This window comes from Nomascus leucogenys, chromosome 18 (genome assembly GCF_006542625.1).
Source record: "Nomascus leucogenys isolate Asia chromosome 18, Asia_NLE_v1, whole genome shotgun sequence".
Taxonomy (NCBI): domain Eukaryota; kingdom Metazoa; phylum Chordata; class Mammalia; order Primates; family Hylobatidae; genus Nomascus; species Nomascus leucogenys.
In genome coordinates, this window is record NC_044398.1 from 99868923 (window position 1) to 99896465 (window position 27543).

Genomic DNA, 27543 nt, shown 5'->3' on the forward strand with positions numbered 1-27543 from the left:
CTCTTGACCTCAGCCTCCCAAAGTGCTGGGATTACAGGCGTGAACCACCCCGCCTGGCGTCTTTCTTTTTTTTTTGAGACGGAGTCTCGCTCTGTCGCCAGGCTGGAGTGCAGTGGCGCAATCTCGGCTCACTGCAACTTCCACCTCCCAGGTTTGAGCGATTTTCCTGCCTCAGCCTCCCAAGTAGCTGGGACTACAGGTGCGTGCCACCACGGCCAGCTAATTTTTTGTATTTTTAGTAGAGACAGGGTTTCACCATTTTGGGCAGGATGGTCTCGATCTCTTGACCTTGTGATCCACCCACCTTGGCCTCTCAAAGTGCTGGGATTATAGGCTTGAGCCACTGCACCTGGCCCTCTTTCTTCTCTTTCTTTTCTTTCTTCTTTTCCTTTTCTTTTTTCTTCTTTCTTATTTTTCTTTTTGGAGAGTATTTTTAAGATGAGATTGATATTTAAATCAATAGAATTTTAGTACAGCAGATTAGCCTCCTTAATGTGGGTGGGCCTTATCCAATCAGTTGAAGGCCACAATAGAAAAAGTCAGCTGACTGCCTTTGGACTCAAGCTGCAACAACATCAGCTCTTTGCTAGGTCTACAGCCTTCTGGTCTACCCGGCATATTTTGAACTTGCCAAGACTCCACAATCACATGTACCAATTCCTTAGAATTTAAAATCTTACCTTCCCACCCACCCTTTTTTTTTGTTTTTTTGAGACGGAGTCTTGCTGTGTCACCCAGGCTGGAGTGCAGTGGCGCAATCTCGGCTCACTGCAAGCTCCGCCTCCTGGGTTCACACCATTCTCCGGCCTCAGCCTCTCCGAGTAGCTGGGACTACAGGCGCCCGCCAACACGCCCGGCTAATTTTTTGTATTTTTAGTAGAGACGGGGTTTCACCGTGTTAGCCAGGATGGTCTCGATCTCCTGACCTTGTGATCCACCTGCCTCGGCCTCCCAAAGTGCTGGGATTACTCCGTCTCAAAAAAAAAAAAAAAAACCAACAACAATAACAACAAACCTCCTGATAAGGGTCTATGTTCAGCTGTGCACGTATTGTCTTGAAAAAGATCTTAAACAACAGAAAACAGGGTTCAAGAGCAGAGAAACTGTCTGACCTCAAATTCACCAGGGTGGGGTTTTTTCCCCATACTAATAAGCCTGAGGGTACTGCCGGAGACCAGGGCATATGTCAGTCCTTATCTCAAACACATAGGACAGACACTCCCAGAGCAGCCGTTTATAGACCTCCCCCCCAGGAATGCATTCCTTTCCCAAGGTCTTAATTATTAATATTCCTTGCTAGGAAAAGAATTCAGCGATATCTTCCCTACTTGCATGTCCATTTATAGGCTCTCTGCAAGAAGAAAAATATAGCTCTATTCTGCCCGACCCCACAGGCAGTCAGACCTTATGGTTGTCTTCCCTTGTTCCCTAAAATCACTGTTATTCTGTTCTTTTTCAAGGTGCACTGATTTCATATTGTTCAAACATACATGTTTTATAATCAATTTGTATAGTTAGATACAATTATCACAGTGGTCCTGAGGTGATATACATCCTCAGCTTATGAAGATAACAGGGTTAAGAGATTAAAGACAGGCATGAGAAATTATAAAAGTATTAATTTCGGGAACTGATAAATGTCCATGAAATCTTCACAACTTATGTTCAGAGATTGAAGTAAAGACAGGTGTAAGAAATTATAAAAGTATTAATTTTGGGAACTGATATATATCCATATTAAAATGAAATCTTCACAATTTATGTTCCTCTGCCACGGCTCCAGCTGGTCCCTCCGTTCGGGGTCCCTGACTTCCCACAACAGCACTCCAGCCTGGCGACAGAGCGAGACTCCGTCTCAAAAAAAAAAAAAAAATTAGCTGGGCATGTGGCACACACCTGTGGTCCCAGCTACTCAGAAGGCTGAGGCAGGAGGATGACTTGAGCCTGGGAGATGGAGGGTGCAGCAAGCCAAGATCGCGGCACTGCACTCCAGCCTGGGTGACAGAGCATGACCCTCTCTCAAAAAAAAATTATAATTAATAGTTTAACTTAGTATAAGTAATAACATCTCCCCCTATGTGTCACTAGCAAGAATATCATTTAATGAAACAACTACTGCATTAAACTCAATTGGTGAAAAATAAATTTCCTTGGGAATGAGATTCAGTCTTGGTTATTTCATCAGACAGAAAACACCACCCTGCCAACTACTTTTCTCAGAGCCCCTTTCAAGTACCTGTTCCTCAGGCTGTAGATGAAAGGGTTTAGCATGGGAGTCACCACTGTATACAACACAGTAGCTGTAGTGTCTTTCTCAGCTGAGTGGGAGGACACAGGGTTAAAATACACAGCAATGATGGTGCCATAGAACAGGAGAACCACAGCCAGGTGAGAACCACAGGTGGAGAAGGCTTTCCACCTTCCCTTTGTGGATGGGACCCTCAGGACAGTGCAGGTGATGTGCATATAGGAAGCCAGGATGCAAAGAAATGGGGTGATCATGACCAGGGCACCCTCACTAAGGATTATGACCTCATTGAGGTGTGTGTCTGAGCAGGAGAGTTTTAGTAGGGGAGTCACGTCACAGAAGAAGTGAGGGATGGCATTGTCTGCACAGAATGAGAGTCGAGCCATCAGCAGGGTGTGCAGAAGGACATTCAGGTTGGCAACCACCCATGATCCAGCAACCAGCAGGGCACAGAGCTGATGGGTCATCTTTGCTGTGTAATGTAAGGGGTGGCACACGGCAACAAAGCGGTCATAGGCCATCACAGCTAGGAGGAAATTGTCCATGTCCACAAACATGAAAACGAAATACATCTGTGTGAGACAGCCACAGAAGGAGATGGTCTGAGTCCCGAGTATGTGATTGGCCAGCATCTTGGGGATGGTGGTGGAGGAGAAGCAGATGTCCACAAAGGACAGGTTGCTGAGGAAGAAGTACATGGGAGTGTGCAGGCGGGAGTCTGTGCTGACGGCCAGAATGATGAGCAGGTTCCCCAGGACGGTGGCCAGGTACATGGTGAGGAAGAGCACGAAGAGGAGATGCTGCTGCTGGGGCTGCCTGGAGAGTCCCAGGAGGAGGAACTCGGAGACACTCGACTGGTTTGTCCCGCTTATGGGCTTGGGATCCTGGACACAGAGGCAGACAAAGAAGATGAAATGCAAAAGCTTCGAAAATGCTGGTTAAGATGGAGCACAGGAATGGCAGTAGAATTTTGCTTGCAGGACGTAAATGACAATATTGTCAACCCTGCTGGGGCTGCTACTGCTTAGTTCAGAGCTCAGGTTTACAGAAGTCTGAGCCAGGCCTTCTTGGCTATATCCACTGAGCTCCCTGCGTCCAATTTGTAAAATTAAAATGGAACAACCCAGAGGTCTGGGCAGAAACTCAGTCAGTTTGTGTTCCCCACAGTTCAGGATGTCAGACAGACAGGACAGAGACTGGTCCTGACTGGGTGATTGCGAGGAACTGCTCCTGAGCTCAGGACTGTTTTTCTGGCTCCACATAATGGAAAGGAAGGAGGGTCACTCTGAGTCTTTACGTCCTGGCAAGCAGTTATCAGTGAAGTCCCACTGATGTGACTCTTTTTTTTCTTTTTTTAAACGGAGTCTCGCTCTGTCGCCAGGCTAGAGTGCAGTGGTGAGATCTTGGCTCACTGCAACCTTCTACTCTCTAGTTCAAGTGATTCTCCTGCCTCAGCCTCCCAAGTAGCTGGGATTACAGGCACGTGCCACCACGCCCAGCTAATTTTTGTATTTTTAGTAGAGACAGGGTTTCACCATGTTGGCCATGATGGTCTCTATCTCTTGACCTTGTGATCTGCCCGCCTTGGCCTCCCAAAGCGCTGGGATTACAGGAGTGAGCCACCACACCTGGCCGCTGATCTGACTCTTACCCAGAAACAGCAGCAGTCCTCACTGTCTCCTGAAGTCCTGGGTTGGCTTCCCTTTTTCAGACCTGGCCAGAGGTTATTGGTCTGAGGGAGGGTGACTCGTCACTGGAGCTTTGAGGCTGAGTATCTCATGAATCAGGAGCTGGGCTGCACAGACTCAGCCCTTGATGCAGGAAGGATGTTTGGAAGAATCACAGGGCAAGCTCTTTACAGGAGCCTCCATGGCCACTAGGGTCATATTCCCTGAGAGCCTCATTAAGAAAAGCAGAGAGTAATTGTCCGTTCCCCTCCTTGGCTCTTTTGTGTCCAACACTGACAATAAAGCTTTGTCATACGTAATTCCTGCGTCAGCATTTGGCAACACTGAAAATGATGCAATCTAAGGGGTAATCATTGGCAACAACCCTTCTGCTAGAGGAAACTCACAACCCTGTATTTTTTCCCCCACCCAGCTGAGATGCTGATCTTGTTGGGAGATACCTGTGAAGCTGTACTGGGATTAAGAAGATAACCTTTGGATTTTCACAGACCAGCACTCAATTTCCAGATCCACCATTACCAGTTGTATAGCCTTGGGAAAGCTAGTAACCTCCACTGAATCACCAGCTCCCATCATCTATAGAGTGGAGAGATAATATTCACCTTGTAGGGTTGTAATAACTAAATTAGGTAATTTGTGTTAAATATCTCCTGACTCTCAACCTCATCAATGCACTGGGCTAAGACCATGTCCACTAGGTGGAGGCTAAAGATATTAAATTATTATTATTATTATTATTATTATTATTTTGAGATGGAATTTCATTCTTGTTGCCCAGGCAAGGTACTACAGGCGTGCACTACCATGCCCACCAGGCTGGGCAACAGAGCGAGACTTCATCTTAAACAACAAGAACAACAAACAATCCATAAAGCTAATTACGAAAGATCTGGGGAGGAGGAGGAGAATGGCCACTGAATTAGCAAAGACATTGTTTGTAAGCGATAGAAAACCAACTCATATCAGCCTAGAGAGAAATGACAGGTTAATGTCATTACAAAATCCAGGGTGTCTTCTTGCAAAGCCTTTGTGTTTCAGGCCAAACCAAATTCAGGGATCTGAATAATAACATCAGGACCCTGTATTTCTCTGTCTCACTACTGTGTCGGCTTCTGCTCAGCTTCATTCTGCAGATTACCTCTCCTCATGTGGCAGCAAGATGTCCAACAGTGGCTCCAAATTCACATCCTTCCAGACTAGGAGCCACAGGGCACATGAAACTTCTCTCTACCAATGTTTATTTATTAATAACATATACTGATGCAGGACAAGCGAGCCCCAAAGTGAGGTCTAGTCTGCAAGGGTTCTTGGCTTTGCCCAGGAAAGAATACAAGGGCGAGCCAGTGGTAGAAGAAAACAGCTTTACTAAAGCAGCAGGCAGTGTTACAGCTCCCTGACTGCTTCTGCAGAGGAGGGCTCCCCCTCAGCAGTGTGCTGAGAGTAACAGCTCTGGGCAGTTTTGCAGCCATATTTATACCCCTTTTTAAGTACATGTAGAATAAGGCGCAGTTTATGCAGAAATTTCTAGGGAAGGGGTAGTAACGTTTGGGTCATTGAGTCATTGCTATGGAAGGGGGCGGTGACACCTGGGTGTCACTGGTGGGTATGTCTTATGGAAAGCTGCTTCCACCCCATCTCTTTTAGCTAATCTTCAATTTGGTCCAGTGTCCGAGCCCTGCCTCCTACCTCAACTCCAGGTAAGGTTGTGATCATCCCTTCGTGGGTCATGTGTCTAAACCTGAACCAACCATTCTGCATGGAAGAACGGGGTACTCTCATCATTCTGGATCATCAATTCAATCCATTCCATGTGGGAATCCAGTGATGGACATTATCACCAGGACTAAATGGAGGAGGACAGGAGTTCCCCTTTTCCTCCACGTATTTGGCAATAATTAAACAAGCAAACAAAAATGACAAGTGTTGGCAAGGATGTAGAGAAACTAGAGCTCTACATTGCTGGTGAGAATGTAAAATAATGCAACTGCTGAGGAAAACAGTTGGGTGGTTCCCCCAGGAGCTAAACATAGAATTACCATACAATCCAGCAATTCCAATCCTAGGTTCGCATCCAAAAGAATTGAAAACAGGGACTCAAACAGTTATTTGTACAACAATTATTGTACATTAGTCGCAATGGCCAAAATGTGAAAATAACGCAAGTATCCATCAACAGATGAATAGATAAACAAAATGTGGTAGATCCTTATGATGGAATATTATTCATCCATAAAAAAGGAATGAAGCACTGACACACACTACAGTGTGGATGGACCCTGAGACGTTACACTAAGTAAAAGAAGCCAGATATAAAAGAACAATAATGTATTATTCTACTTATATGAAATGTCTAGAGTAGGGAAATCCATAGAGACAGGAAGTAGATTAAAGGTTATTAACAGCTGGGGAATGGGATGTGGGGGGAGTTATTGCTTAATGGTTACAGAATTTGTTTGAAATGAAAATGTTTTGGAAATAGATAATGGTGATTATTGCATACATTGTGAATGTAATTAATGCCATTGGTCAGGCATGGTGGGTCACACCTGTAATCCTAGTGAGGCAGGATGGATAGTCAAGAAAGTGACCATGTTCTTGGGACACAGCAACTGTGGTGACCACACAGTCAGCACAGTAAGCCTCAGCATTCACCTTGTAATTGAGGTCATTCAAGCAAAGCTATCTTCAGTAGGTACTTTCCCTTCTGCAGAGCATGTGCATTCTGATCTTATCTGTCTTCAAATTGACCTTTTCCTGGTTCTTTGTTTGTTTGTTTATTTGTTTTTTGTTTGTTTTGAGATGAAGTCTTGCTCTGTCGCCCAGGCTAGAGTGCAGTGGCGCAATCTTGGCTTACTGCAACTTCTGCCTTCGGGGTCCACGCCATTCTCCTGCCTCAGCCTCCTGAGTAGCTGGGATTACAGGCATGTGCTACGATGCCCAGCTAATTTTGTGTTTTTAGTAGAGACGGGGTTTCTCCATGTTGGTCAGGCTGGTCTCGAACTCCTGACCTCAGGCGATCCACCCGCCTTGGCCTCTCAAAATGCTGACAGATTACAAGTGTGAGCCACCGCACCCACCCATAACTTTCAAAATATCCTTTTTCTTTTGCAAGAAATTACTCTATGCTGCATTTGTTTTGCTGTGTGTCTCTTGTTTAAATTCTTTTGAACCAAGAATACAAAAACCAAGGTATCATATCAATGGTCAACACTAGCACTTTGGGAGGCCAAGGTGGGAGGATAGCTTCAGCTCAGGAGTTTGAGACCAGCCTGGGCAACATAGTGAGACCATCACCACACCTGGCTAATTCTTAAAATTTTGTGAAGATGATGTCTCATTATGTTGCCCAGGCTGGTCTCGAATGGTCTTGAACTCCTGGGCTCAAGCAATCCTCTTACCTCAGCCTCCTGAAATACTGGGATTACAGGCATGAGACACTGTGCCCAGCTCTTTAATCTCTTTCATCACATATTTTTATTTTCATTATTATTATTATTTGAGGTAGGGTCTCCCTCTGTGCCTAGGCTGGAATGCAGTGGTATGAACACAGCTCACTGATGTCTCAACCTTCCAGGCTCAGGTGATTCTCCTGTCTCAGCCTCCTGAGTAGCTGGGACTACAGACACATGCCACTATGTTCAGGTAATTTTTTTTTTTTTTTTTTTTTGTAGAGACAGGATCTCGCCATGTGGCCCAGGCTGGTCTGGAACACCTGAGCTCAAGTGATCCTCCTGCCCTGGCCTCTCAAATTGCTGGGATTATAGGCGTGAGCCACCATCCTCACCTTTTTTAATGGGTTTTGATTTTGTTTTTGTTTTCGTTTTTTGTGACAAGATCTTGCTCGGTCACCTAAGCTGGAGTGCTGTGGAGCGATCACAGCTCACTGCAGCCTCAAGCTCCCGGGCTCAAGCGATCCTCCCATCTCAGCCTCCAAGCCCAGCTAATTTTTGTATTTTTTGTAGAGATGGGGTTTTGCCATATTGCTCAAGCTGATATTGAACGCTTGGGCTCAAGTGATCCTCCTGCCTCGCCTCTCAAAGTGCTGGGATTACAGGCGTGAGCCAGCACGTCCACTGCTGTGATTTCTTAAGGGTAAACAAAAAGGATCAGAAGACGTTATGGTTTCTACCAGGCAGGGCCTCGCCACTACTCTTTCGCCTGAAGTACAAAGTCTCACTTTTGTTTTCTTTCATCGCCTGCCAGCTGCCACCATCAGGTCCAACATAGACCAGCCCCAGGAGAGCTGCCTGTTCCCTGTCCCCACTTGCATATCTGTACAGAACTGTGTTGATTCCCCTAAAACACCCATGTTCATCAAGCATTTCCCCTGCTTAAGGGGTTAAGCGTGTCCTCTCTCTGCATGTGTGATCCCCACCACCGACAGGGGAAACGAGTCAGCCTGCTTGCCTCAGCCAGATGGCACCCCAGCTATTTCTTGCCTTCAGAATCCAATGAAAACACCTGCTCTTCCTGGGTCTCCCGCCGCCTGCCAGCCTCCGGATTAGAACCACACCATCAGCTCTGCTGGGTCTCCAGTTTGCCAACTCACCCTGCAGACTTGGGGACCTGTTAGCCTCCATCTGCGTGAGCCAATTCCTTATAATCTCTCTCTCTCTGTCTCTCTGTCTCTCTCTCCCTCTCTCTTCCTCCTTCTCCCTCTCCCTCTCCTTCTCCCTCTCTCCCCAGTTGCATTCAAGCTTGTAGTCAGATCTAGGCCTGTGCTGTCTGAGGAATTGGCCCCTGGCAGCAGGTGGCTCTAGAGCACTTGACATGTGGCCTGTCCAAATTGAGATGTGCCTTAGAGGAAAGTACGCCAGATTTTGAAGGTTTAGAATGACAGAAAAAAAAACCAACAACAACATAATCTATCTCATTAATAATGTATGTATTGATTACATGTGACACGAAACATTTGTTCAAATAAAATGTATTATTAAGATTAGTTTTGAGCCAGGCACAGTGGCTCACACCTGTAATCCCAGCACTTTGGGAGGCTGGGAAGAGCGGATCACCTGAGGTCAGGAGTTTGAGAGTAGCCTGGCCAACATGGTCAAACTCTGTCTCTACTGAAAAACATGCAAAAATTAGGTGCAGTGGCGCACTCTTGTAATCCCAGCTACTCGGGGGGCTGAGGCAGGAGACTCACTTGAAGCCGGCAGGCGGAGGTTGCAGTGAGCTGAGATTGCACCACTGCACTCCAACCTGGTCAACAGAGTGAGACTCCGTCTCAAAAAAAACAAAACAACAACAACAACGACAACAACAACAAAATAGCTGGGCATGGTGGCGGGTGCCAGTAATCCCAGCTACTTGGGAGGCTGAGGTGAGGCTGGAGACTTGCCTGAACCCAGGACGCGGAGGTTGCAGTGAGCCGAGACCATGCCATTGCACTCCAGCCTGGGCAACAAGAGCAAAACTCCATTTCAAAAAAAAAAAAAAAAGGTTAATTTCACTGCCAGTCATGGTGCCTTACATCTGTAATCCGGGCACTTTGGGAAGCCAACGCAGGAGGATCTCTTGAGCCCAGGAGTACAAGACCAGCCTGGGCAGCAAGAGTGAGATCCCATCTCTACAAAAATAATTTTAAAAATTAGCTGGGTGTCGTAGTGAGTGCCTGTGGTCCCAGCTACTTAGGAGGCTGAGTGGGGGAGGATATCCTCAGCCTGGGAGGTCAAGGATGTAGTGAGCTATAATCATACCACTGCACTCCAGCCTGGGCAACAGAGGGAGACCCCATCTCAAAATAACAATAATAATATTTTTACTCTAAAACTTTTAATGGCCCTCATTAGCATCTCCTAAGTCTTGCTAAACATTACTAACCTTCATCCAAAAACTTTCACTGGGCAAAGGACTTGAGAGTACTCCATGTCTCAACCCTCTCTGCAGCCTAGGGCTGCAAAGGAAAAGGAAACATGTGCTCAACACAGGCTCAAACCCACGACCCTGCGATTAAGAGTCTCATGCTCTCCCGCATGAGCTAGCCGGGCATGACTGCAAGGTTTTCTGATAATGGAGTGTGTGCCCACCACTTGACATGAACGTGAGGATGAATCAGGGAGTGCCACCAACTGCTCGCTGGGTCCTGCCCTTCCCAGGAGAAGAGAAAGTCAGCCAGGAGAGACGTGACCCACGCGTCCTGGTGGCAGGTGGCACAGAGACTCTGGGGTCCCGGAAGCCCCAGGCAGGGGCTCAGTGACCAAACCCACCTGGTGGGGCTGTGCACCCAGGTGGGAGGGTACATCCCACCCTATGTTCTCGGTCCCAAGGGGTGCCCAGATGTACCGGGGGTCACATTGCCCAATAAAGTAATTCATGCTCTCAAATAAGTATTGAGCGCCTCTGTGTGCCAGGCACTGGGAATATAGCAGTTAACAAAATGGACTTTCAAAACAGGAAAAGAAAGAGGGTGGATTCCGTATCAGAGGCAGTTGCTGGTCTTCACTTCTTTTTTTTTTTTTTTTTTTTTTTGAGTCCCACTCTGTAGCCCGGGCTTGGAATGCAATGGTGTGATCTCTGCTCACTGCAACCTCCAACTCCCAGGCTCCAGCGATTCTCTTGCCTCAGCCTCCCGAGTAGCTGGGATTACAGGCCACCCCCACCACGCCTGGTTAATTTTTTTGTATTTTTAGTAGAGACAGGGTTTCACCATGTTAGCCAGTCTGGTCTCGAACTCCTCACCTCAGGTAATCTGCCAGCCTTGCCTCTCTGAGCCACCGCGCCCAGCCCTGTTTCCTTTCTCACTGGGATGGACGCCCGCATTTGAAGTCAGCGCGTCGTTTAACCCGCACACAAGTCGCGGTAGCTGTTTTTTTATTCGTTTGTTGTTTTGTTTTTTGCCTTTTTTTCTGTTTTCTTTTTTTTTTTTTTTTTTTTGACGGGTCTTGCTTTGTGTCATGGCGCATCTCGCTCACTCCTTTCTGGTTCATGCCATTCTCCTGTCTCTTACTTCCCTTTTTTTTTTTTTTTTTTTTTTTTTGTTTTTTCTTCTGTTTTTCCCTCTGTTTTTTTTTTTTTTTTTTAATAGTAAACGCAATTAGCACAATGAGTTAGCTGTCTTTTTAGGGAGGATTCTCTCCTGTTTCCGTAGCAGCAGGAAGGGAAGGAGCGGGGGAGAGCGCCGGAGGCTCAGGTTCTGAGATTGGGTCCAGGACCCGGGCTCTGAGCAAGACGCACCCTCCTGGGCCGGGATGCGCTTCCCGGAGCACGGTTGGCATTGTGCTCCGGGGGACACGGGGCCTTCCACCACCGGAGTGCTCACTGAGTGACACGCCAATCTGGACAGCACTTGCTGGACCCCAAATCCTGGACCGATGCCAAGACTCCACTCACGAGGTCTTTCACGCCCAGGAGTCACTATCAGAAGTCACAGAAGAAGGGCGGTGGCTCACGCCTGTAATCCCAGCATTTTGGGAGTCCGAGGCAGGAAGATAACTTGAGCCCAGGAGTTCCAGACCAGCCTGAACAACAAAGCGAGACCTAAATCACTCACGATCATAAACCAGATTAAGTCCACGTGATCATCTGCCCACCTCACTTCCAATTTCGCAAGTGCCCCCCTTAAATTCCAAAATAGACCTCTGTTTTCTACTGTTCCTGTTTACTTTTGACCTGCATATTTTTCCATTTTATTAGAATCTCTTTTGTCTCCCCTCCTCTCCTCTGGCCCGAGTGCCAAGAGCCTTTGACAGTGATCGTATACAAACATCTGGGGCCTCGGAGTGGCTGCTTGTTTTGTAAAGTGTGTCACACATCTCTCCCGTGGGGGATATCCAAGTCAACCACGATGGATTGAACGTTCTTTTCTGAGGTTGAACAACATTAATGAAACAAACTGTATTCACTTCATCCCCTATTCATGGTCATCCCCCTTCCCGTTCTTGAACAAAATTACTGCAATAAAACATCCTTGTACATACATGGTACTTTTATTTCTATGAAATGGAACTTGCGGGTCAAAGAGGTGTGTATACAAAGGTTGCTTTCTAAAACCAAAAGACAAACCAAACCAAACAAACAAACCAAAACAGAAAGCCAGCCTCCAACATTTTCCCACTTTGATGTATACAAAAGCTGTATATTGCTTTTTCTTGTCCCTTTGGTGTGGAGAGAGGTAAGTAAAATCTTCACTCTTCTTATCCTAGAAAGAGAGAGGAGATTGTGTGTCTTTGAGTTTAATGCCCTGTTTTTCTTCCAAATTCATGCCCTTGCTTCTTATTCTTGTGAAGTTTTTCTACCTATGTGTGTCCATGCTTTGTCCTTTTTAAAAGGTGTGTTGCCTTACTCCAAGGTCAGCAAAGGTCAGTGTTGTCTTACCCCAGGTGGGACTCGAACCCACAATCCCTGGCTTAGGAGGCCAGTGCCTTATCCATTAGGCCACTGGGGCAGTTACCAAGTGCCCTACTGAGAATATTAAAAGAATAACTTATCGTGGGTGGCTAGAAAATGACCCTACAATTGGTTTGGACATTTATTCAAGAAAGTATGCCAGCTTGAGCAATATAGCGAGACCCCGTCTCTACAAAAAATTTTTAAAATTAGCCAGGTGTGGTTGTGCTCGCCTGTGGTCCCATCTACTTGGGAGGCTGAGACTGGAGGATCGCTTGAACCTAGGAAGTGGAGGCTGCAGGGAGCCGAGATGGCGCCACTGCACTCCAGCCTGGGCGACGGGAGTGAGATCCTGCCTCAAAAAAAAAAAAAATCTTAGCTGAGTTCTTGCAACGCAGCAGCCTCCATTCGGGTCGCCGGGGACGCCATAGTGAAGGAGAGAAAACTCCCAGTCCCCGTAGAGCTCTGCAGGCTGCGTCCTCGAGCCCCCTGCGCTGTCCTCTCCCGCGTGGTTTCCGATCCTCCAGTCCGCATGGGCTTCGCGGAGCCCGACTCGTCTGATCCTCCAGAAGGGAGTCCCAGGCGCCCGAAGGAACTTGATTTTCCTTCGGAGTCAGAGAGCAACGGAGGTCTCGGGCTGGGTGGGTCGGTGGAGCACTGAGCCTTGACGCGAGACCCTTGACAGCCCTAATGTGTGTTTAAAAAAGGTCAGGTCCTCCTGGGGCCCAGGGCATGACAAAAGATCCTGCAGGGGCCGGGCGAGGTGGCTCGCGCCAGTAATCTCAGCGCTTTGGGAGGCCAAGGCGGGTGGATCACCTGAGGTCAGGAGTTCGAGGCCAGCCTGGCCAACATGGCGAAACCCCGTCTTTACTAAAAACACGAAAATTAGCCGGATGTGGTGGCTCTTCCAACTACTCGGAAGGCTGAGGCAGGAAAATCGCTTGAACCCGGGAGGCGGAGGCTGCAGTGAGCCGAGATCGCTCCACTGCATTCCAGCCTGGGCGACAGAGGAAGACTACATTTCAAAAAAATAAAACATTTTTAAAAACTTTTTTTTTTTAATCCCGCAGGGCACAGTACCGGGGAGGAAGATTGCAGACGGCGCGAGTGAGACACCCCACCGGACCCCCAGAAGCTCAACGGCAAGCCCAAGTCAGCGCCCTCTTAGCAGCCCCCCGCGCCGCACCCCAGGGCCGAGCGCCACGACTCAGAGCTGGGCCAACGTCCGGGACACGGAGGCGGCCCGGGAGATTCTACCCTGCACCTCGCTTTTCCAGGCTCGGCGCGAGAGGAAGCAAAGAGACAGACAAAACCCTCCCCTTGAGGCTGCTCAAAGCCGACGCCCCCGGGATCGCGGACACGACCCCTGGAATCCGCTGTGACTGTCATTTACCCAGTGGTAAAAATTCAGCAGAGTTGAAGCTGCTCAAGATACTCATCCCACCAAGGGAGCTTCCGGGACCTCAGAGACTCATAAAACAAGACGATCTAATATACAATCCATATTCTAAATTCCCCCAGTGACTTTATGTTTTATAAATTGAAGGAGAAAAATCCAGGACCGAGGGGTTGAGTCTCACTGGAGTAAACCCTGGACTTGAGCCCTTGAAAGTGCATGGCTGTGGGCCGGGCGAGGTGGCTCACGCCTGTCATCCCGGCACTTTGGGAGGCCGAGGCGGGCGGATCACGAGGTCAGGAGATCAAGACCATCCTGGCTAAAATGGTGAAACCCCGTCTCTACTAAAAATGCAAAAAATTAGTCGGGTGTGGTGGCAGGCGCCTGTAGTGCCAGCTACTCATGAGGCTGAGGCAGGAGAATGGCGTGAACCCAGGAGGCGGAGCTTGCACTGAGTGGAGATAGCGACACTGCACTCCAGCCTGGACGACCGAGCGAGACTCTGTCTCAAAAACAAGGAGAGAGGCTCGTCCGGGACTTGAACTTGGGACCTCTCGCACCGCAAGCGAGAATCATATCCCTAGACCAACGAGCCACCGTAGCAGGAGATTTACTTTCCTTTGGGGCAGTCGTGGAGTACTTGGAGCGATAAATCTCAAGCCTGCGAAAGCAAAGTGAGAGGAGACTGGGATTGCAGACTCGGCGAGTGGGCCAGCCCCCCGGCCCCTCTCCGCACCGCACAAAGTGGGGAGAGGCCCCTGCACCAGTCACATCCATCCTGTGGCCCCTGTGTTCTCACCCGCCCCGCCCCTCTGCCCCCGGCTGGCAACCAGCCCGTTCCGGTGCTGCCTTTGGTCATTTCACTGACAATCCTCGCTGCTGGGAGCGCGTGGAGACCAAAATTCAATCATTGAGGGGATACTATCACAGAGCGCGATATGGCACCTGGTAGTGTTCATTAAATGCTGGCTGTTTCCAGAATTCCAAGATAGCAAGGAAGAAAACAAGTCGCCCAACGTGGGGCTCGAACCCACGACCCTGAGATTAAGAGTCTCATGCTCTACCGACTGAGCTAGCCGGGCTTCTCTGGGAACATTTTATGTCTAGTAATTGGCGGGGTAGCATGAGAATAGTAGAAACTAAGTGACGTAATGAATCAGCCCCAGAAACCAGGGCACACTGGGGGTCCCCCACAACAGGTTCAGTTCCGCCCCGACATCCCCGCTAGTGCAAGACTTGGCTCACCACTCTGCGATCTCCCATAAATGGGGATGCCCCGCCAGAGGCTCCTTCCGCTCGGCGCTGGCATAAATCTGTATTCTCTGCCGTCGGCTGAAATGTCCTCCTTTCAGAAAGAGAAAAAACATACCCACACTGCACGCACCTGAAGGAGTCAATGACAACCTCTTTTTTGAGGCCAGTCGAATTACAGGAACAGGAGAGTTCTGCTGTGTATCGGGCAAAGTAACCCATCTTTGGAGCTGCAGACAGAATGCCTGAAGCTCACTGGGAGCTCGCAGAAGCCCTCGCAGAAGCCCTCGCAGGTGTCGCTCTGCACTGTAACCTACTGTGACGTGCATCTAGCTGTTCTGTCTCCATTACCGTGTGCTTTTATATCTAGAACTATTTGGTTCTCTTTTCAATCTAGAAGGTTGAAAGGAGAGCATTTTACATAGGTCCTGTTGTCAAAGATATTTTCTTTATTGCCTTTCCTAAGGATAATTGTATTACAATCTTCCTAATACTCTGCATCCAAAATGTTTGCAATTTTGTTTCTGTTGCCTACTGTTGATGACTTGTTGTTCATGATATCTTGTTTTGCTTGCTTTTTTTTTTTTTAGATGGAGTCTCACCTTGTGACCCAGGCTGGAGTGCACTGGCGCCATTTCAGCTCACTGCAACCTCCATCTCCGGGATTCAAGCAATTCTCCTGCCTCATCCTTCCTAGTACCTGGGATTACAGGCGCCCGCCACCATGCCCAACTAATTTTTGTATTTTTAGTAGAGACGGGGTTTTACCATGTTGGCCAGGATGGTCTCAAACTCCTGACATCAGGTGATTAACCCGCCTCAGCCTCCCAAAGTGCTGGGATTACAGGCGTCAGCCACTGCTCCCTGCCTCCTTGTGCTGGGTCCATTTTCCTTGAAAATTTCTTTGATTCTTGGTTCATAGCACGTTCTCAAACCCAGCGTCCCAAACAAAAATGAAGTCCCTGCCAAGAGAATCTGTCCTCAGAGTAGACCAGAGGAGGCCCCAGTCCTGGTGGGCGCTGGGACTCAGGACTGGGTACCCGAGCTCCAGGGTTCAATCCGTGCTCCTTCCAAAACTAGGACGGGGGAGCAGAGGAGCCCCAGGAGTCTACACGCAGGTGAGGAGTGACGGCATGTGGGGAGAGAGAGGCCTCTGGACCCCAGATACAAACACCCATAGCTTATCTCCTCTGCTCAAGTGCCTGGCTCACTCTCTCGTTAAGACTGCGACTGCTAGAGCCAGGGACAGTGGGTGGGAGTCCCAGGCTAGACCTTTTAAGGCGTCTGACTGTGAAGATTCGGCTCTTATTGTGTATAGGGACTTGTCTCTTCTTCGGTGCCTCGAGTTTGCACTGACAGAAGTAACAAAAAAAAAAAAAAACAAAAACCAAACAAACGACAAAAAATAGCTTGTCAAAAGGGCTCTGGCAACACTGGTGACAGGACTCTAGATGAATTTTAAGAAGAGGTAGTGGGATAGTAGGCAGCGTCAACATAGCTTGAGACCTTTGTACAAATTACCTTTGCAGGGTGTCCACGTTCTGCGCTGAGGTCTGTAGGTCGAGCCGAATCTAAGAAAGAGGAGGAAACAACTTTTACCCTGCACCAAAAGCCGGGCTCGTCCGCGATTTGAACCCGGGACCTCTCGCACCCTAAGCGAGAATCATACCCCTAGACCAACGAGCCACACAAGTTACTCATTAAGGTTGTCTTTGTGAGCGTCCTAGCATCCTGGGGGAGGCGGGGGCGGACCCAGCAGGACCCAGGGAGTAGACTCTTATTTTAGACCCGCCTGGAAGGGGCAATTTCAAGGGCGGATGGGTGTGGCGGGAGCCCAGAGCCCCGGCCCCTCCTCCGTGACGCACAAAATGGGGAGCAGCCCTGGCGCTCCCACAACCCAGAAGGGCCCTGGGTCCTCGCCCGCCACCGCCACTCGGCCTTGGCCTGCGGATTCGGCGTCTCCGAGGCGCGCAGTGAGGAGCTCCAGCTTCCGCAGGACATGGGAACCTCCCAGTAGCAGGCAGAGGCTGCGCTGAGGGTCTGCGAGCCGCGATCACTGGACGTCCGCCTTGGAAACGCTGCAGTCCCTCAGCGTGGCACCAATGGGTGTTCAATAAAGGCCTGACCGAGTGCACGAGATACCAGCCACCAGGCACCCTACCTCGCCGCACCTCACGCTTCTCTGGCTCCAGTCCTCCCTTCTCCCCAGGGAAGCCAAAACCCAGAAAGCGAGCTTCCCACGTGGGCCTCGAACCCTAAAGGCTGACGCTGAGAGTCTCTTTTCTCCACCGACTGAACCAGCCCCGCAGCGCCTGCCTGGCCTCAAGTGCCCAGGATGGCTGAGCCCTCGGAGAAGACGGCTTAGGCCACCAACCACGCTGCGCACCAGGGGCGATTCTGCGATGCGCCCCCTTGCCCTTCACTGGGGGGAGCTGGAGGGACCTCCAGTCCCCAGGAAGTGAGGAGGAGGAAGAATGAAGCCCATGGGGCAGCAGGCGTCGGGCGTCGGTTCCGGGGCACCCTTTACTGTCACTCTGCCCTTACCTGTTTCCAGATTTCATCTGACTCCCGAGAATCCGGCAGATCTGGGCTAAAAGGGGCTCCCTGTCCCTTCCAGATCCAAGCCGCGAATTTCCTCGCTCTCAGTGGGAAGGCCCTGGGGTCTGGACGTGGAGACAGGGGCCGAGACCCCCACCCTGCCAGGGCCGACTGAAGTGCTGCCCGCGGCTGCCCGGTCTTCCCTGCCTCCCTCCTCTCACTCACTCCCCCCCCTTCTCCCCGGCTTCCCATGTTCTCCCCTTCTCCGAATAAACTGGAATTTTAAGCGGAGTAGGGCTCACCTGGGACTGGAGCCGCCATACTCGAATCATAGAAGACATTTATGCCCCTGGAGTGACCAATGAGCCCGGCGCATTCTTCCTTATTCTAAATAACCTCCTCCTGCTGCACGGGGTCGTCTCCTTTAACCGCAGTTGCCGCAGTTGGCAGCGCTGGATCCCATTTCAGCAAGGCGAGAGCTTCAGGCCCGTCCGTCTGGGTCCCGGGACCCCGGGAGGTCTCCACTGAGGCCCCGCCTTCCTAGTCTCCTATCCTCATTGAAAATGCTAAAAGGGAGAAAAGGAAAGGAAAAAAGGGGGCTCGTCCGGGATTTGAACCCGGGACCTCTCGCACCCAAAGCGAGAATCATACCCCTAGACCAACGAGCCGCCGCTTCCTCGTTTTTTTTTTCTTTTTTTCTGGTGGGGGACACGTCCTTCCGCCCCTGACGCAGAGCGAGACTCTTTCCATCACCCCAATAGCTCAGTCCTTAGCGCGCGCACCTGCGAATCTTGACCTGTGGGTTCGAGACCACCCTCAGATTTCCGAGGCAGGCTTTACTCCTGCTGGGTAAACCAGCAAGGTTACCCGCTGAGGTTATGAGCTCGTGGTTTAAATGTCGTGCTGATATGAAATATAGGTGCATTTGCCTATTACTAAGGTAAAAGGATTTCCAGGCAGGATAGTGATGTCAGAAATCATAAAGGAAATACACAGATTTAATCCAAGGTTTTAAAACCGCAAATGACAATCCAAAGTAAATACAGTCTAATTATAAACTAAGGGCTTATTACTGGGCTACGTAGATTTCAAATCCTTTAAAAAATACATAGGCATATTTTTAAAAGACATTTAAGAAATGAAGATCTATGACAGAAACGGCTTCGTCTTCCTTACCTGGGACTATGGAGCATAATCGCTGCTTGCCGCAGCCTCTCTGTCTGGCAAGTGTAGCCTTGGGCTGGCCCTAAGGGTCATAGGTGGAAAACAACTGAGCCTTGAAGTAGAGACCGGAGAAAAAGAGATTGTCCTAGAGCTTGCATGGGAAGAGTTTCGGGACCCGGAAACTGGAAACATTGGATTTCCGTGACAAAGTTTGCCTAGTAGCAGTACATGGTGCAATGGGTGTGTCTCGAGGCTGGCCTGAGGCGTAAGAGGTCGCTTCCTTGAGACTCAAAGGAAGCCAGGGAGAACCCTGTCTAGTCACCTGCAGGCATCTCTCCCGGGGTCTTACATATTGGCTGCTCTGGAAGTCACAGAAAAGTGAAGGAGGCTGGGCGCGGTACCTCCCGCCGGTATTCCCAGCACTTTGGGAGGCCAAGGCGGGTGGATCACGTGAAGCCAGGAATTCGAAACCAGCCTGGCCAACATGCGAGACCGCTGTCTCTACTAAAAATACAAAAATCAGCTGGGTATGGTGGCGCGTACCTGTAGTCCCAGCTACTCAGGAGGCTGAGGCACGAGAATTGCTTGAACCCGGGAGGTGGAGGTTAGAGTGAGCCCAGACTGCGTCACTGCCCTTCAGCCTGACAGGGGGAGACCCTGTCAAAAAAAAAGAAGAAAGAAAGAAAAAAAAAAAGGACACTGAGAACAGATTCCAACTGCTCGTTCTCGTCAGTTATTGAATAGGGACTGGACTCTGCTGGTTTCCATGAACTAACTCATGGTGTTTCCTTTCTTTTTTTTTTTTTTTTTTTCTTGAGACGGAGTTTCGCTCTTTTTGCCCAGGCTGGAGTGCAATGGCATGATCTTGGTTCACCGCAACTTCTGCCTCCTGGGTTCAAGCGATTCTCCTGCCTCAGCCTCCCGAGTAGCTGGGATTACAGGCATGTGCCACCATGCCACGCTAATTTTTGTATTTTTAGTAGAGACGGGGTTTCTCTGTTTTGGTCAGGCTGGTGTCAAACTCCTGACCTCGGGTGATCCGCCTGCCTCAGCCTCCCAAAGTGCTGGGATTACAGGCGTGAGCCATTGCGCCCGGCCTCATGCTGTTTTCAACAGATGCACAAGGAGGACACCATTATCTTCATGTCTACAGATGACACAACTGGAGCCCTGGAAAGGTTAAGAAATTAGTTCAAGTTCACACGGCCAGAAAGTGCCCTGGAAAGTCTAGCTAGAGAACCATGTGAACAGCTGTCTTTGCACACCAACAGGTAATTCACAGAAAAAGGAAAGCAAACACACACACACACACAGAGACATGCACAGATATCCAATAAACATGAAAAACCACTCACCTCACTAGCAAAGTTTATTTCCCCACTTTCCGAGCTGCCCGCTGCATCAATTCCATTCTAGGCCTAGTTTATCTCATAGCCTTACCACAGAAGCCAGTGGGGAATAGCTATATGTCTGAATTCTACAATTTTGGCATATGCTTTGACTCAGTAGAGATATACTACACACACCATAAAATTCACTAAAGTGTATAATTGAGTGGTTTTACATATTCATGAGATTGTGCAACAGTCACTACTATCTAGTTCTAGAATGTTTTCATCATCCCAAAACAGATGCACTACCCATTAGCAGTCCTCCCTGTTCCTCCCTCCTCCCATCTTCTAGCAACCCCTGGTATGCTTTCTGTCTCCACGCATTTGCCTGTTCTCTATATTTGATATAAATGGAATTATACAACAGCGGTCTTTCATGTCTGGCTTTCTCACTTAACATAATGTATTCAAGCTTCATCCTTGTTGTGTATGTCAGTAATTCATTCCTAATTATGACTGAATAATATTTGGTATTATTGAATAATACTATATTAGTTTTTTTGCTGTTATTTGCTAGGGTCGCCATAACAGTACCATAGACTGAGTGGATTAAATAACAGAAATTGCCGGGCGCGGTGGCTCACGCTTGTAATCCCAGCACTTTGGGAGGCCGAGGCGGGCGGATCACGAGGTCAGGAGATCGAGACCACGGTGAAACCCCGTCTCTACTAAAAATACAAAAAATTAGCCGGGCATGTTGGCAGGCGCCTGTAGTCCCAGCTACTCGGAGAGGCTGAGGCAGGAGAATGGCGTGAACCCAGGAGGCGGAGCTTGCGGTGAGCCGAGATTGCGCCACTGCGCTCCAGCCTGGGCGACAGAGCGAGACTCTGTCTCAAAAAAAAAAATAAAAAAAAAAAACAAAAAAAACAGAAATTTATTTTCTCGCTATTCTGGAGGCTGGAGGCTGAGACTAAGTATGGGCAGGGTTGGTTGGTGCTGAGGCCTCCTTCCTTGGCTTGGGGACAGCCGTCCTCTCCCTGGGCCTTCACACCATCTTCCTTTTGTGTATGCCTCTATCCAAGATCCAAATTATTATTATTATTATTATTATTATTATTATTTTGAGACAGGGTTTGTTACCCAGGCTGGAGGACAGTGGCATGAACATGGCTCACTGCAAGCCTCCACCTCCAGGGCTCAAGAGATCCTCCTACTTCAGCCTCCTGGGTAGCTGGGGCTACGGGTGATTGCCACCACACTCAACTAACTTTTTTTTTTTTTTTTGAGACGGAGTTTTGCTCTGTTGCCTAGGATGGAATGCAGTGGCATGATCTTGGCTCACTGCAACCTCCACCTCTCAGGTTCAAGCACTTCTTCTGCCTCAGTCTCCTGAATAGCTGGGATTACAGGTGTTTGCCACCAGGCCCGGCTGATTTTCATATTTTTGTAGAGATGGGGTTTCACCATGTTGGCCAAGCTGCTCTCGAACTCCTGACCTTAGGTTATCTGCCCGCCTCGGCCTCCCAAAGTGCTGAGATTACAGTAGTGAGCCACCATGTCTTGTCGACTGATTTTTTTATTTTTATTTTTTTGTAGGAACGAGGTCTCACTATGTTGCCCAGGCTGGTCTCAAACTCACACCTGTAATCCCAGCACTTTGGGAGGCCAAGGTGGGTGGATCACTTTAGGTCAGGAGTTCAAGACCAGCCTGGCCAAGGTGGGGAGACCCCGTCTGTACTAAAAATACAAAAATCAGCTAGGTGTGGTGGCTCAGGCCTGTAGTTCCAGCTACTTGGGAGGCTGAGGCAGGAGAATTGCTTGAACCCAGGAGGCAGAGGTTGCAGTGAGCCGAGATTGTGCCACTGCACTCCAGCCTGGGCAACAAGAGCGAAACCGTGTCTCAAAAAAAAAAAAAAAAAAAAAAAAAAAAAAAAAAAAAAAACCTATGAAGGCCAGTAATAAGCCCTTGATTTGTCATTCAGATTGTATTTTCTTTGGATTGTCATTTGCCGTTTTAAAAACTTGGGTAAAATCTGTACATTTCTTTTGTGATTTCTGACATCACTATCCTGCCTGGAAATCCTTTTACCTTAGTAATAGGCAAATGCACCTATATTTCATATCAGCACGACTTTTAAACCACCAGCTCATAACCTCAGCGGATAACCTTGTTGGTTTATCCAGCAGCAGTAAAGCCTGCCTCGCAAATCTGAGGGTGGCCGCGAACCCACAAGCCCAGATTCGCAGGTGCGCGCGCTAAGGACTGAGCTATTGGGGCGATGGAAAGAGCCTCGCTCTGCATCGGGGCGGAAGGACGTGTCAAAAAACAACAACAAAAAAAAAAGAAAAAAAAAACGAGGAAGCGGCGGCTCGTTGGTCTAGGGGTATGATTCTCGCTTTGGGGGCGGGAGGCCCCAGGTTCAGATCCCGAACAAGCCCCCTTTTCCTTTTCTTTTTTTCCCTTTTCGCATTTTCAGCAAGGACAGGAGACTAGGAAGGCGGAGGGAGGCTTCTGTTGGCAGGGCCTCAGTGGAGACCTCCCAGGGTCCCGGGAGGCAGACGGACGGGCCTGAATCTTTCGCCTTGCAGTGGGTCCCATCACCCCGAAATGGGATCCAGCACTGCCAACTGCGGTAACCGTGGTTAAAGGAGAAGACCCCGTGCAGCAGGAGGAGGTTATTTAGAATAAGGAAGAATGCGCCTGGCTCGTTTATTTATGGGCATAAATTTTTCGTAGGGTTCGAGAGTATGGCGGCTCCAGTCTCAGGTGAGCCCTATTCCAGCTTAAAATTGCATGGTATTGCGCGGAGTAATACATGTGGCGGGGTGCCAGAGGGAGGGGAATGAGGGACAGACGAAGGAGGGGCATGAGGGACAGACGAAGGAGGGGCGAAGGCCGGGGCATCAGCCGGCAGCACTTTAGTGGGCCCTGGCGGGGTGGGGGTCTCGGGTCCCGTCTCCACGCCCAGACCCCGAGGCCTTCCCACTGAGCCAGGAAATTCGAGGCTTGGATCCGGAGGGGAGGGGGAGACCCTTTCAGTCCAGATCTGCCGAATTCTCGGGCACCGGGTGAAATTTGGACACAGAGAAGGACAGAGTGACAGTAAAAGGTGCCCCGGAGCCGACGCCTGGACGCGGCCTCTGCTGCCCCAAGGGGCCTCTGCTTCCCCACGTCCTGGTGACCGGAGGTTCCGCCAGTTCCTCCAGTGAGGGGGAAGGAGGTACATCGCTGACTCCGGCGGGCGCCGCGGGTCTGGTGGAGCGAAGCGACGCTCAGTGTCAGCCTCTTGAATTGAGGTTCCACATGGGAAGCTCGCCTTCTGGGTTTTGGCTTCCCTGGGGCAGAAGGGAGGACCGGAGGGGGAGAAGCGTGGGGCGCGTCGAGGTAGGGGGCCTGGTGGCTGGTTCCTGGTGCACTCGCCAGGCCTTTGCTGACCACCCATCTGCACCACGCCGCCGGGCTGCAGCGTTTCCAAGGCGGGCGTCCAGTGGTCGCGGTTCGCAGACCCTCAGCGCAGCCGCTGCCCGCTTTTGGGAGGTTCCCATGTCCCGCCAGAGCTGGAGCTCCTCACTACGCGACGCGGCGTGATGCCCGGATCCCCAGCCCAGGGCTGAGTGGCGGAGGCGGGCGAGGGCCCGGGGTGCCCCGGATTGTGGGGGCACAGGGGACGCTCCCTATTTTGTGCGGCTCAGGGAGAAGCGAGGGCTCAGGGCTCCCTCCGCGCCCACCCGCGCTTGAACTTGTCTGTTCCAGACTTCAGGAAATCGGAGTCTCCTCCTAGCTCTGCTCTGCTGGGTCCCCACCTCTCGCCACGAGAACTCCACGAGGGCCACAAAGACAAGCCGGAGGAAAGGCGGTGTGTGGCTCGTTGGTCTAGGGGTATGATTCTCGCTTAGGGTGCGAGAGGTCCCGGGTTCAAATCCCGGACGAGCCCGGCTTTTGGTCCAAAATATCGGTTCCTACCCTTTCCTACTTTAGATAAAGATCAGAGATCCAGACAACTCTGACAGGTGAGCGCAGCCCGAGTCCTTCGAAGTTTGTTTGTTTGCTTGTTTTGAGACGGAGTCTCTGTCGACCCTGCTGGAGTGCAATGGTACTATCTCACCTCACTGCAACCTCCACCTCCTGGGTTCAAGCAATTCTCCTGCCTCAGTCTCCCAGGTAGCTGGGACTGCAGGCACATGCCACCATGCCTGGCTAAGTTTTGTATTTTTTTTCGTAGAGACAGGGTTTCACCATGTTGGCCAGGCTGGTCTCCAACTCCTTACCTCAGGTGATCAGCCCGCCTCGGCCTCCCAAAGTTCTAGGATTACAGGCGTCAGCCACCACGCTCAGACTTCAAAGTTGATTTGTACAAAGATCTAAAGCTGTCTGACACCACCTACTGCCACATTTAAAATTTATTTGGAGTTTTGTCACCAGTGTCGCCAGAGCCCTATCCCCTGATATTTTTGTTTGATATTTTGCTATTTTTGTTTTCTGCTTTTATTATTATTATTTATGAGCTACTTTTGTCAGTAGGAATTCACTCGAGGCACTGAAGAAGAGATAAGTTCTCCCTATATACAGTAAGAGCCGAGTCTTCACTGTCAGACACCTTAAAAGGTCTACCCTGGGATTCCCACCCAGTGTCCCTAGCTCAGGCGGCTAGAGCCTTAAGGAGAGAAAGCCAGGCACTTGAGCAGAGGAGATGGGCTATGGGCATTTGTATCTGGGGTCCAGAGTCCTCTCCCTCCCCACATCCCAACCCTCCTCACCTGCCTGTAGCTTTCTGGGGCTCCTCTGCTCCCCTATCCTAGTTCTGGAAGGGGTGCAGACCGAACCAGGAGCCCGGGTATCCGCGTCCTGAGTCCCAGCTCCCACCAGGACTGGGGCCTCCTCGCATCTACTCTGAGGACAGAATCTATTGGCGGAGCCTTCCTTTTTGTTTGGGATGCTGGGTTTGAGAACATGCCATGAACCAAGAGTCGTGACTAACCCAATTTTGAGCGCTGGAGAACCAAGTGGAAAGAAAACTCAAGCAGATTTAAAGTGACCAATGTCTGGTTATGCCCTTGAGCCCCTGCAGAAGCAAACAATAATTTTTTCTGTGTGTGGGCAAATACATTTGTATTCCAGATCTCACAGAATTTCCTACACAAAGAAATTTGCAAGGAAAATGGACATTGCACTCTAAAAATTAGCAAGGAAAGAAGGTACCAGGAGCAACAACTCATTAACAGGAACAGAAACAAAATTGCAAACATTTCAGATGCAAAGTGTATCGGACTTATAATACAACTATCCCTACTGTGTCTAAAGAAATGAAAGGCAATAAAGAAAATATCTTTGACATCAGGACCTCCAACCTTCTAGACTGAAAAAAGAACCAAATAGTTCTAGATATAGAAGCACACAGTAATGGAAAGGGAACAACTAGATGCACGTCACAGTAGGTTACAGTGCGGAGCAGTACCTGCGAGGGCTTCTGTGAGTCCCAGTGAGCTTTGGGCTTTCTGTCTGCAGCTGCAAGGATGGGCCATACACAGCAGAACTCTCCTGTCCCTGTAACTCAAGAGGCCTCAAAAAAAAAAAAGAAAAAGGTTGCCAAGGTTGTCATTCACTCTTTAAGTGCGTGCAGTCGCAGTCTGGAGATGTTTTTTCTCTTTCTGAAAGAAGGCCTTTTCAGCGGAGGGCACAGACTGGGAGAACACAGATTTATGCCGGCGCGGCACCGAAGGAGACTCTGGCAGGTCACCCCCATTTATGGGAGATCGCGGGGTGGTGAGGGAAGTCCTGCACTAGCGGGGACGTCGGTGGGGAACTGAGCCTGTTGTGGGGGACCCCAAGTGCGCCCTGGTTTCCCGGAGTGATTCATTACCTCACTTTGTTTCCACCACCCTTAGGCCACCCGGCCCATTTGTAGATATGGAAAAAAACCTGTAAGAAAGCCCGGCTAGCTCAGTCGGTAGAGCATGAGACTCTTAATCTCAGGGTCGTGGGTTCGAGCCCCACGTTGGGCGTGCCTTTTTTTTTTTTTTTTTTTTTTTTTTTTTTTGAGACGGAGTCTTGCTCTGTCGCCCAGGCTGGAGTGCAGTGGCGCAATCTTGACTCACTGCAAGCTCCGCCTCCTGGGTTCACGCCATTCTCCTGCCTCAGCCTCTCCAAGTAGCTGGGACTACAGGGGGCGTGCCTTTTGATGTACTGTGAAGGTACATCTTTTTCTCCTGGCTTTTTGCCCGTGGCAATGCAAGACTTGGTGAAAGAAGAAACTCAAGCAGAAGATTTAAACTGACCAATGTCTGGTTATGCCCTCCCCTGCTTATTCCAAAAAGCCATCCTGGATCCTGCCCCATGGATGTGGTTCCTACCTGGAAGACCAGGAGAACAGCAGTTCCTCGCTCCTTGTTAGCGGAGGCCCTGGGGAAGACCCCCACCAGGGTTTTCCTTTTCTGAGATCCCAGCAGGGCTGTCCTCATTAAAACAGAAGAAAGTCTGAGAACCTGGGCTTGTACAGGACTGGACTCTCTTGTACCCTAAGCAACAATCATAGCCTGGACAAGGAGCCACCTATGAAACCTTTCTCTGCTCATCTCCCGTCGTCCTTATGCCTGGCTGCACCCTTGTCCAGCAACGCTGCCCAGATGCTGATCCCCAGGGGGTCATGTCAGGGAGAGTTTGACTCAGGTGCCATCAAGTAGAGGGGGATAGAGATCCCGGTGTTCACTAGTTTGAGAGTCCCAGTGTCTGGCTTTCCTGCCTTCCTCTCTGATTAGAGACCTCCAGCCCAGGGAGGTGGGTGCCGGATCCTCCCAGAAGTGCCCAGTGCAGCCGGAGGGAGCAGCTGTGGTCTCCTGAGTTATGCAACTACCCTCCACCCGGACCCTCTGGTGCATACAAGATTTCACTGGATCTCTGCTTGTTGGGCCAGCGTGATGCTGCTGGTACCTGCATGCAGAGTTGTGAGGCTGGTGATGGTGACCCAGGGGGCAGAGATTAGGATGTTCGACATTAGCAGTAGACATAGCTAATGCTTATTAGGCTCACCATGCCTAAAACTCTTGTAAGCTCTTTACTTATCTAAACTCGTTTAATCTTCACTACTATACTCTTATTATTGCATTTTCAGACAAAATTGAGGAGTTGAGATGGAAACATGGAAACCCAGTCAACCTGCCACAGAATGTGCCCTCCAAACCGCAGCAGGTGAGGGAAGCAGACGGCAGGGAAGAGAAGGGCTGCTTGACTTGGCGTCGGCATTCCTGGGGCAGTGAGTTTTATTGACTGATTGATTTACTGATTGAGATGAGTCTCGCTCTGTCACCCAGGCTGGAGTGTGGTGATGTGATATCCGCTCGCTGTAACCTCTGCCTCCCGGGTTCAAGGAATTCTCCTGCTCAGCGTCCCTTGAGTAGCTGGGATTGCAGGAATGCGCCACCACGCCCGGCTAATTTTTGTATGTTTTTTAGTAGAGATGGGATTTCACCATGTTGGCCAGGCTGGTCTCAAACTCCTGGCCTCAGGTGATCTGCCTGCCTCTGCCTCCTAAAGTGCTGGGATTACAGGCGAGAGCCACTGTGCCCGGCCGGTTTATTCAGAATAGTTTTTGTTTGTTTGTT

General features: G+C 49.8%; 2 protein-coding genes, 1 long non-coding RNA gene and 6 other non-coding genes across 10 annotated transcripts in view; 4 read left to right on the forward strand and 5 right to left on the reverse strand.

Annotated features, from left to right (window-relative positions):
* ZNF200 (zinc finger protein 200) overlaps window positions 1–13880 on the forward strand; it is a 32540-nt gene extending 18660 nt beyond the window's left edge. The window contains exon 5 of the mRNA XM_030798540.1: window positions 13335–13880. Coding sequence (XP_030654400.1) covers window positions 13335–13375 — 41 coding nt within the window. The 3' untranslated portion in view covers window positions 13376–13880. The remainder of the gene's footprint in view (window positions 1–13334) is intronic.
* On the reverse strand, window positions 1012–18004 carry LOC105737828 (olfactory receptor 1F1). 2 transcript variants are annotated; one of them, XM_030798542.1, is made up of 4 exons: window positions 17752–18004; window positions 16433–16482; window positions 14906–15002; window positions 1012–3132 (listed from the first exon to the last, which is right to left on the reverse strand). In XM_030798542.1, exons 1-4 carry the CDS (start codon window positions 17788–17790, stop codon window positions 2182–2184), a joined length of 1137 nt encoding a protein of 378 aa, XP_030654402.1. In that variant the 5' UTR covers window positions 17791–18004; the 3' UTR covers window positions 1012–2181. The 2 variants fall into 2 exon arrangements, with proteins under 2 accessions (XP_030654402.1, XP_030654401.1); XM_030798541.1 differs by having other exon boundaries at window positions 14906–15005.
* On the reverse strand, window positions 12250–12322 carry TRNAR-CCU. The gene has a single exon. It is a non-coding gene; the product is annotated as a tRNA-Arg (tRNA).
* On the reverse strand, window positions 14670–14742 carry TRNAK-CUU. The gene has a single exon. It is a non-coding gene; the product is annotated as a tRNA-Lys (tRNA).
* On the reverse strand, window positions 16526–16597 carry TRNAP-AGG. The gene has a single exon. It is a non-coding gene; the product is annotated as a tRNA-Pro (tRNA).
* A 41-nt stretch (window positions 18005–18045) lies between the features above and the next one.
* TRNAP-UGG lies at window positions 18046–18117 on the reverse strand. The gene has a single exon. It is a non-coding gene; the product is annotated as a tRNA-Pro (tRNA).
* A 4196-nt stretch (window positions 18118–22313) lies between these two features.
* LOC115831217 lies at window positions 22314–27131 on the forward strand. Its single transcript, XR_004026740.1, has 2 exons — window positions 22314–22711; window positions 27054–27131. It is a non-coding gene; the product is annotated as an uncharacterized LOC115831217 (long non-coding RNA).
* TRNAP-AGG lies at window positions 23808–23879 on the forward strand. The gene has a single exon. It is a non-coding gene; the product is annotated as a tRNA-Pro (tRNA).
* Window positions 25875–25947, forward strand: TRNAK-CUU. Its single transcript has one exon. It is a non-coding gene; the product is annotated as a tRNA-Lys (tRNA).
* Window positions 27132–27543: the final 412 nt, after the last annotated feature.

What these genes read in the sequence shown, in the direction of transcription:
- LOC105737828 (XM_030798541.1), bottom strand. Translation starts at nt 17,790, where the DNA reads ATGTCTTCTATGATTCGAGTATGGCGGCTCCAGTCCCAG. An exon ending in TATGGCGGCTCCAGTCCCAG is followed by an intron (nt 16,483 to 17,751) that starts GTGAGCCCTACT and finishes CCTCTTTCTTAG; the next exon opens with ATTCGGCTCGACCTACAGAC. An exon ending in AACGTGGACACCCTGCAAAG is followed by an intron (nt 15,006 to 16,432) that starts GTAATTTGTACA and finishes TCTTTCTGAAAG; the next exon opens with GAGGACATTTCAGCCGACGG.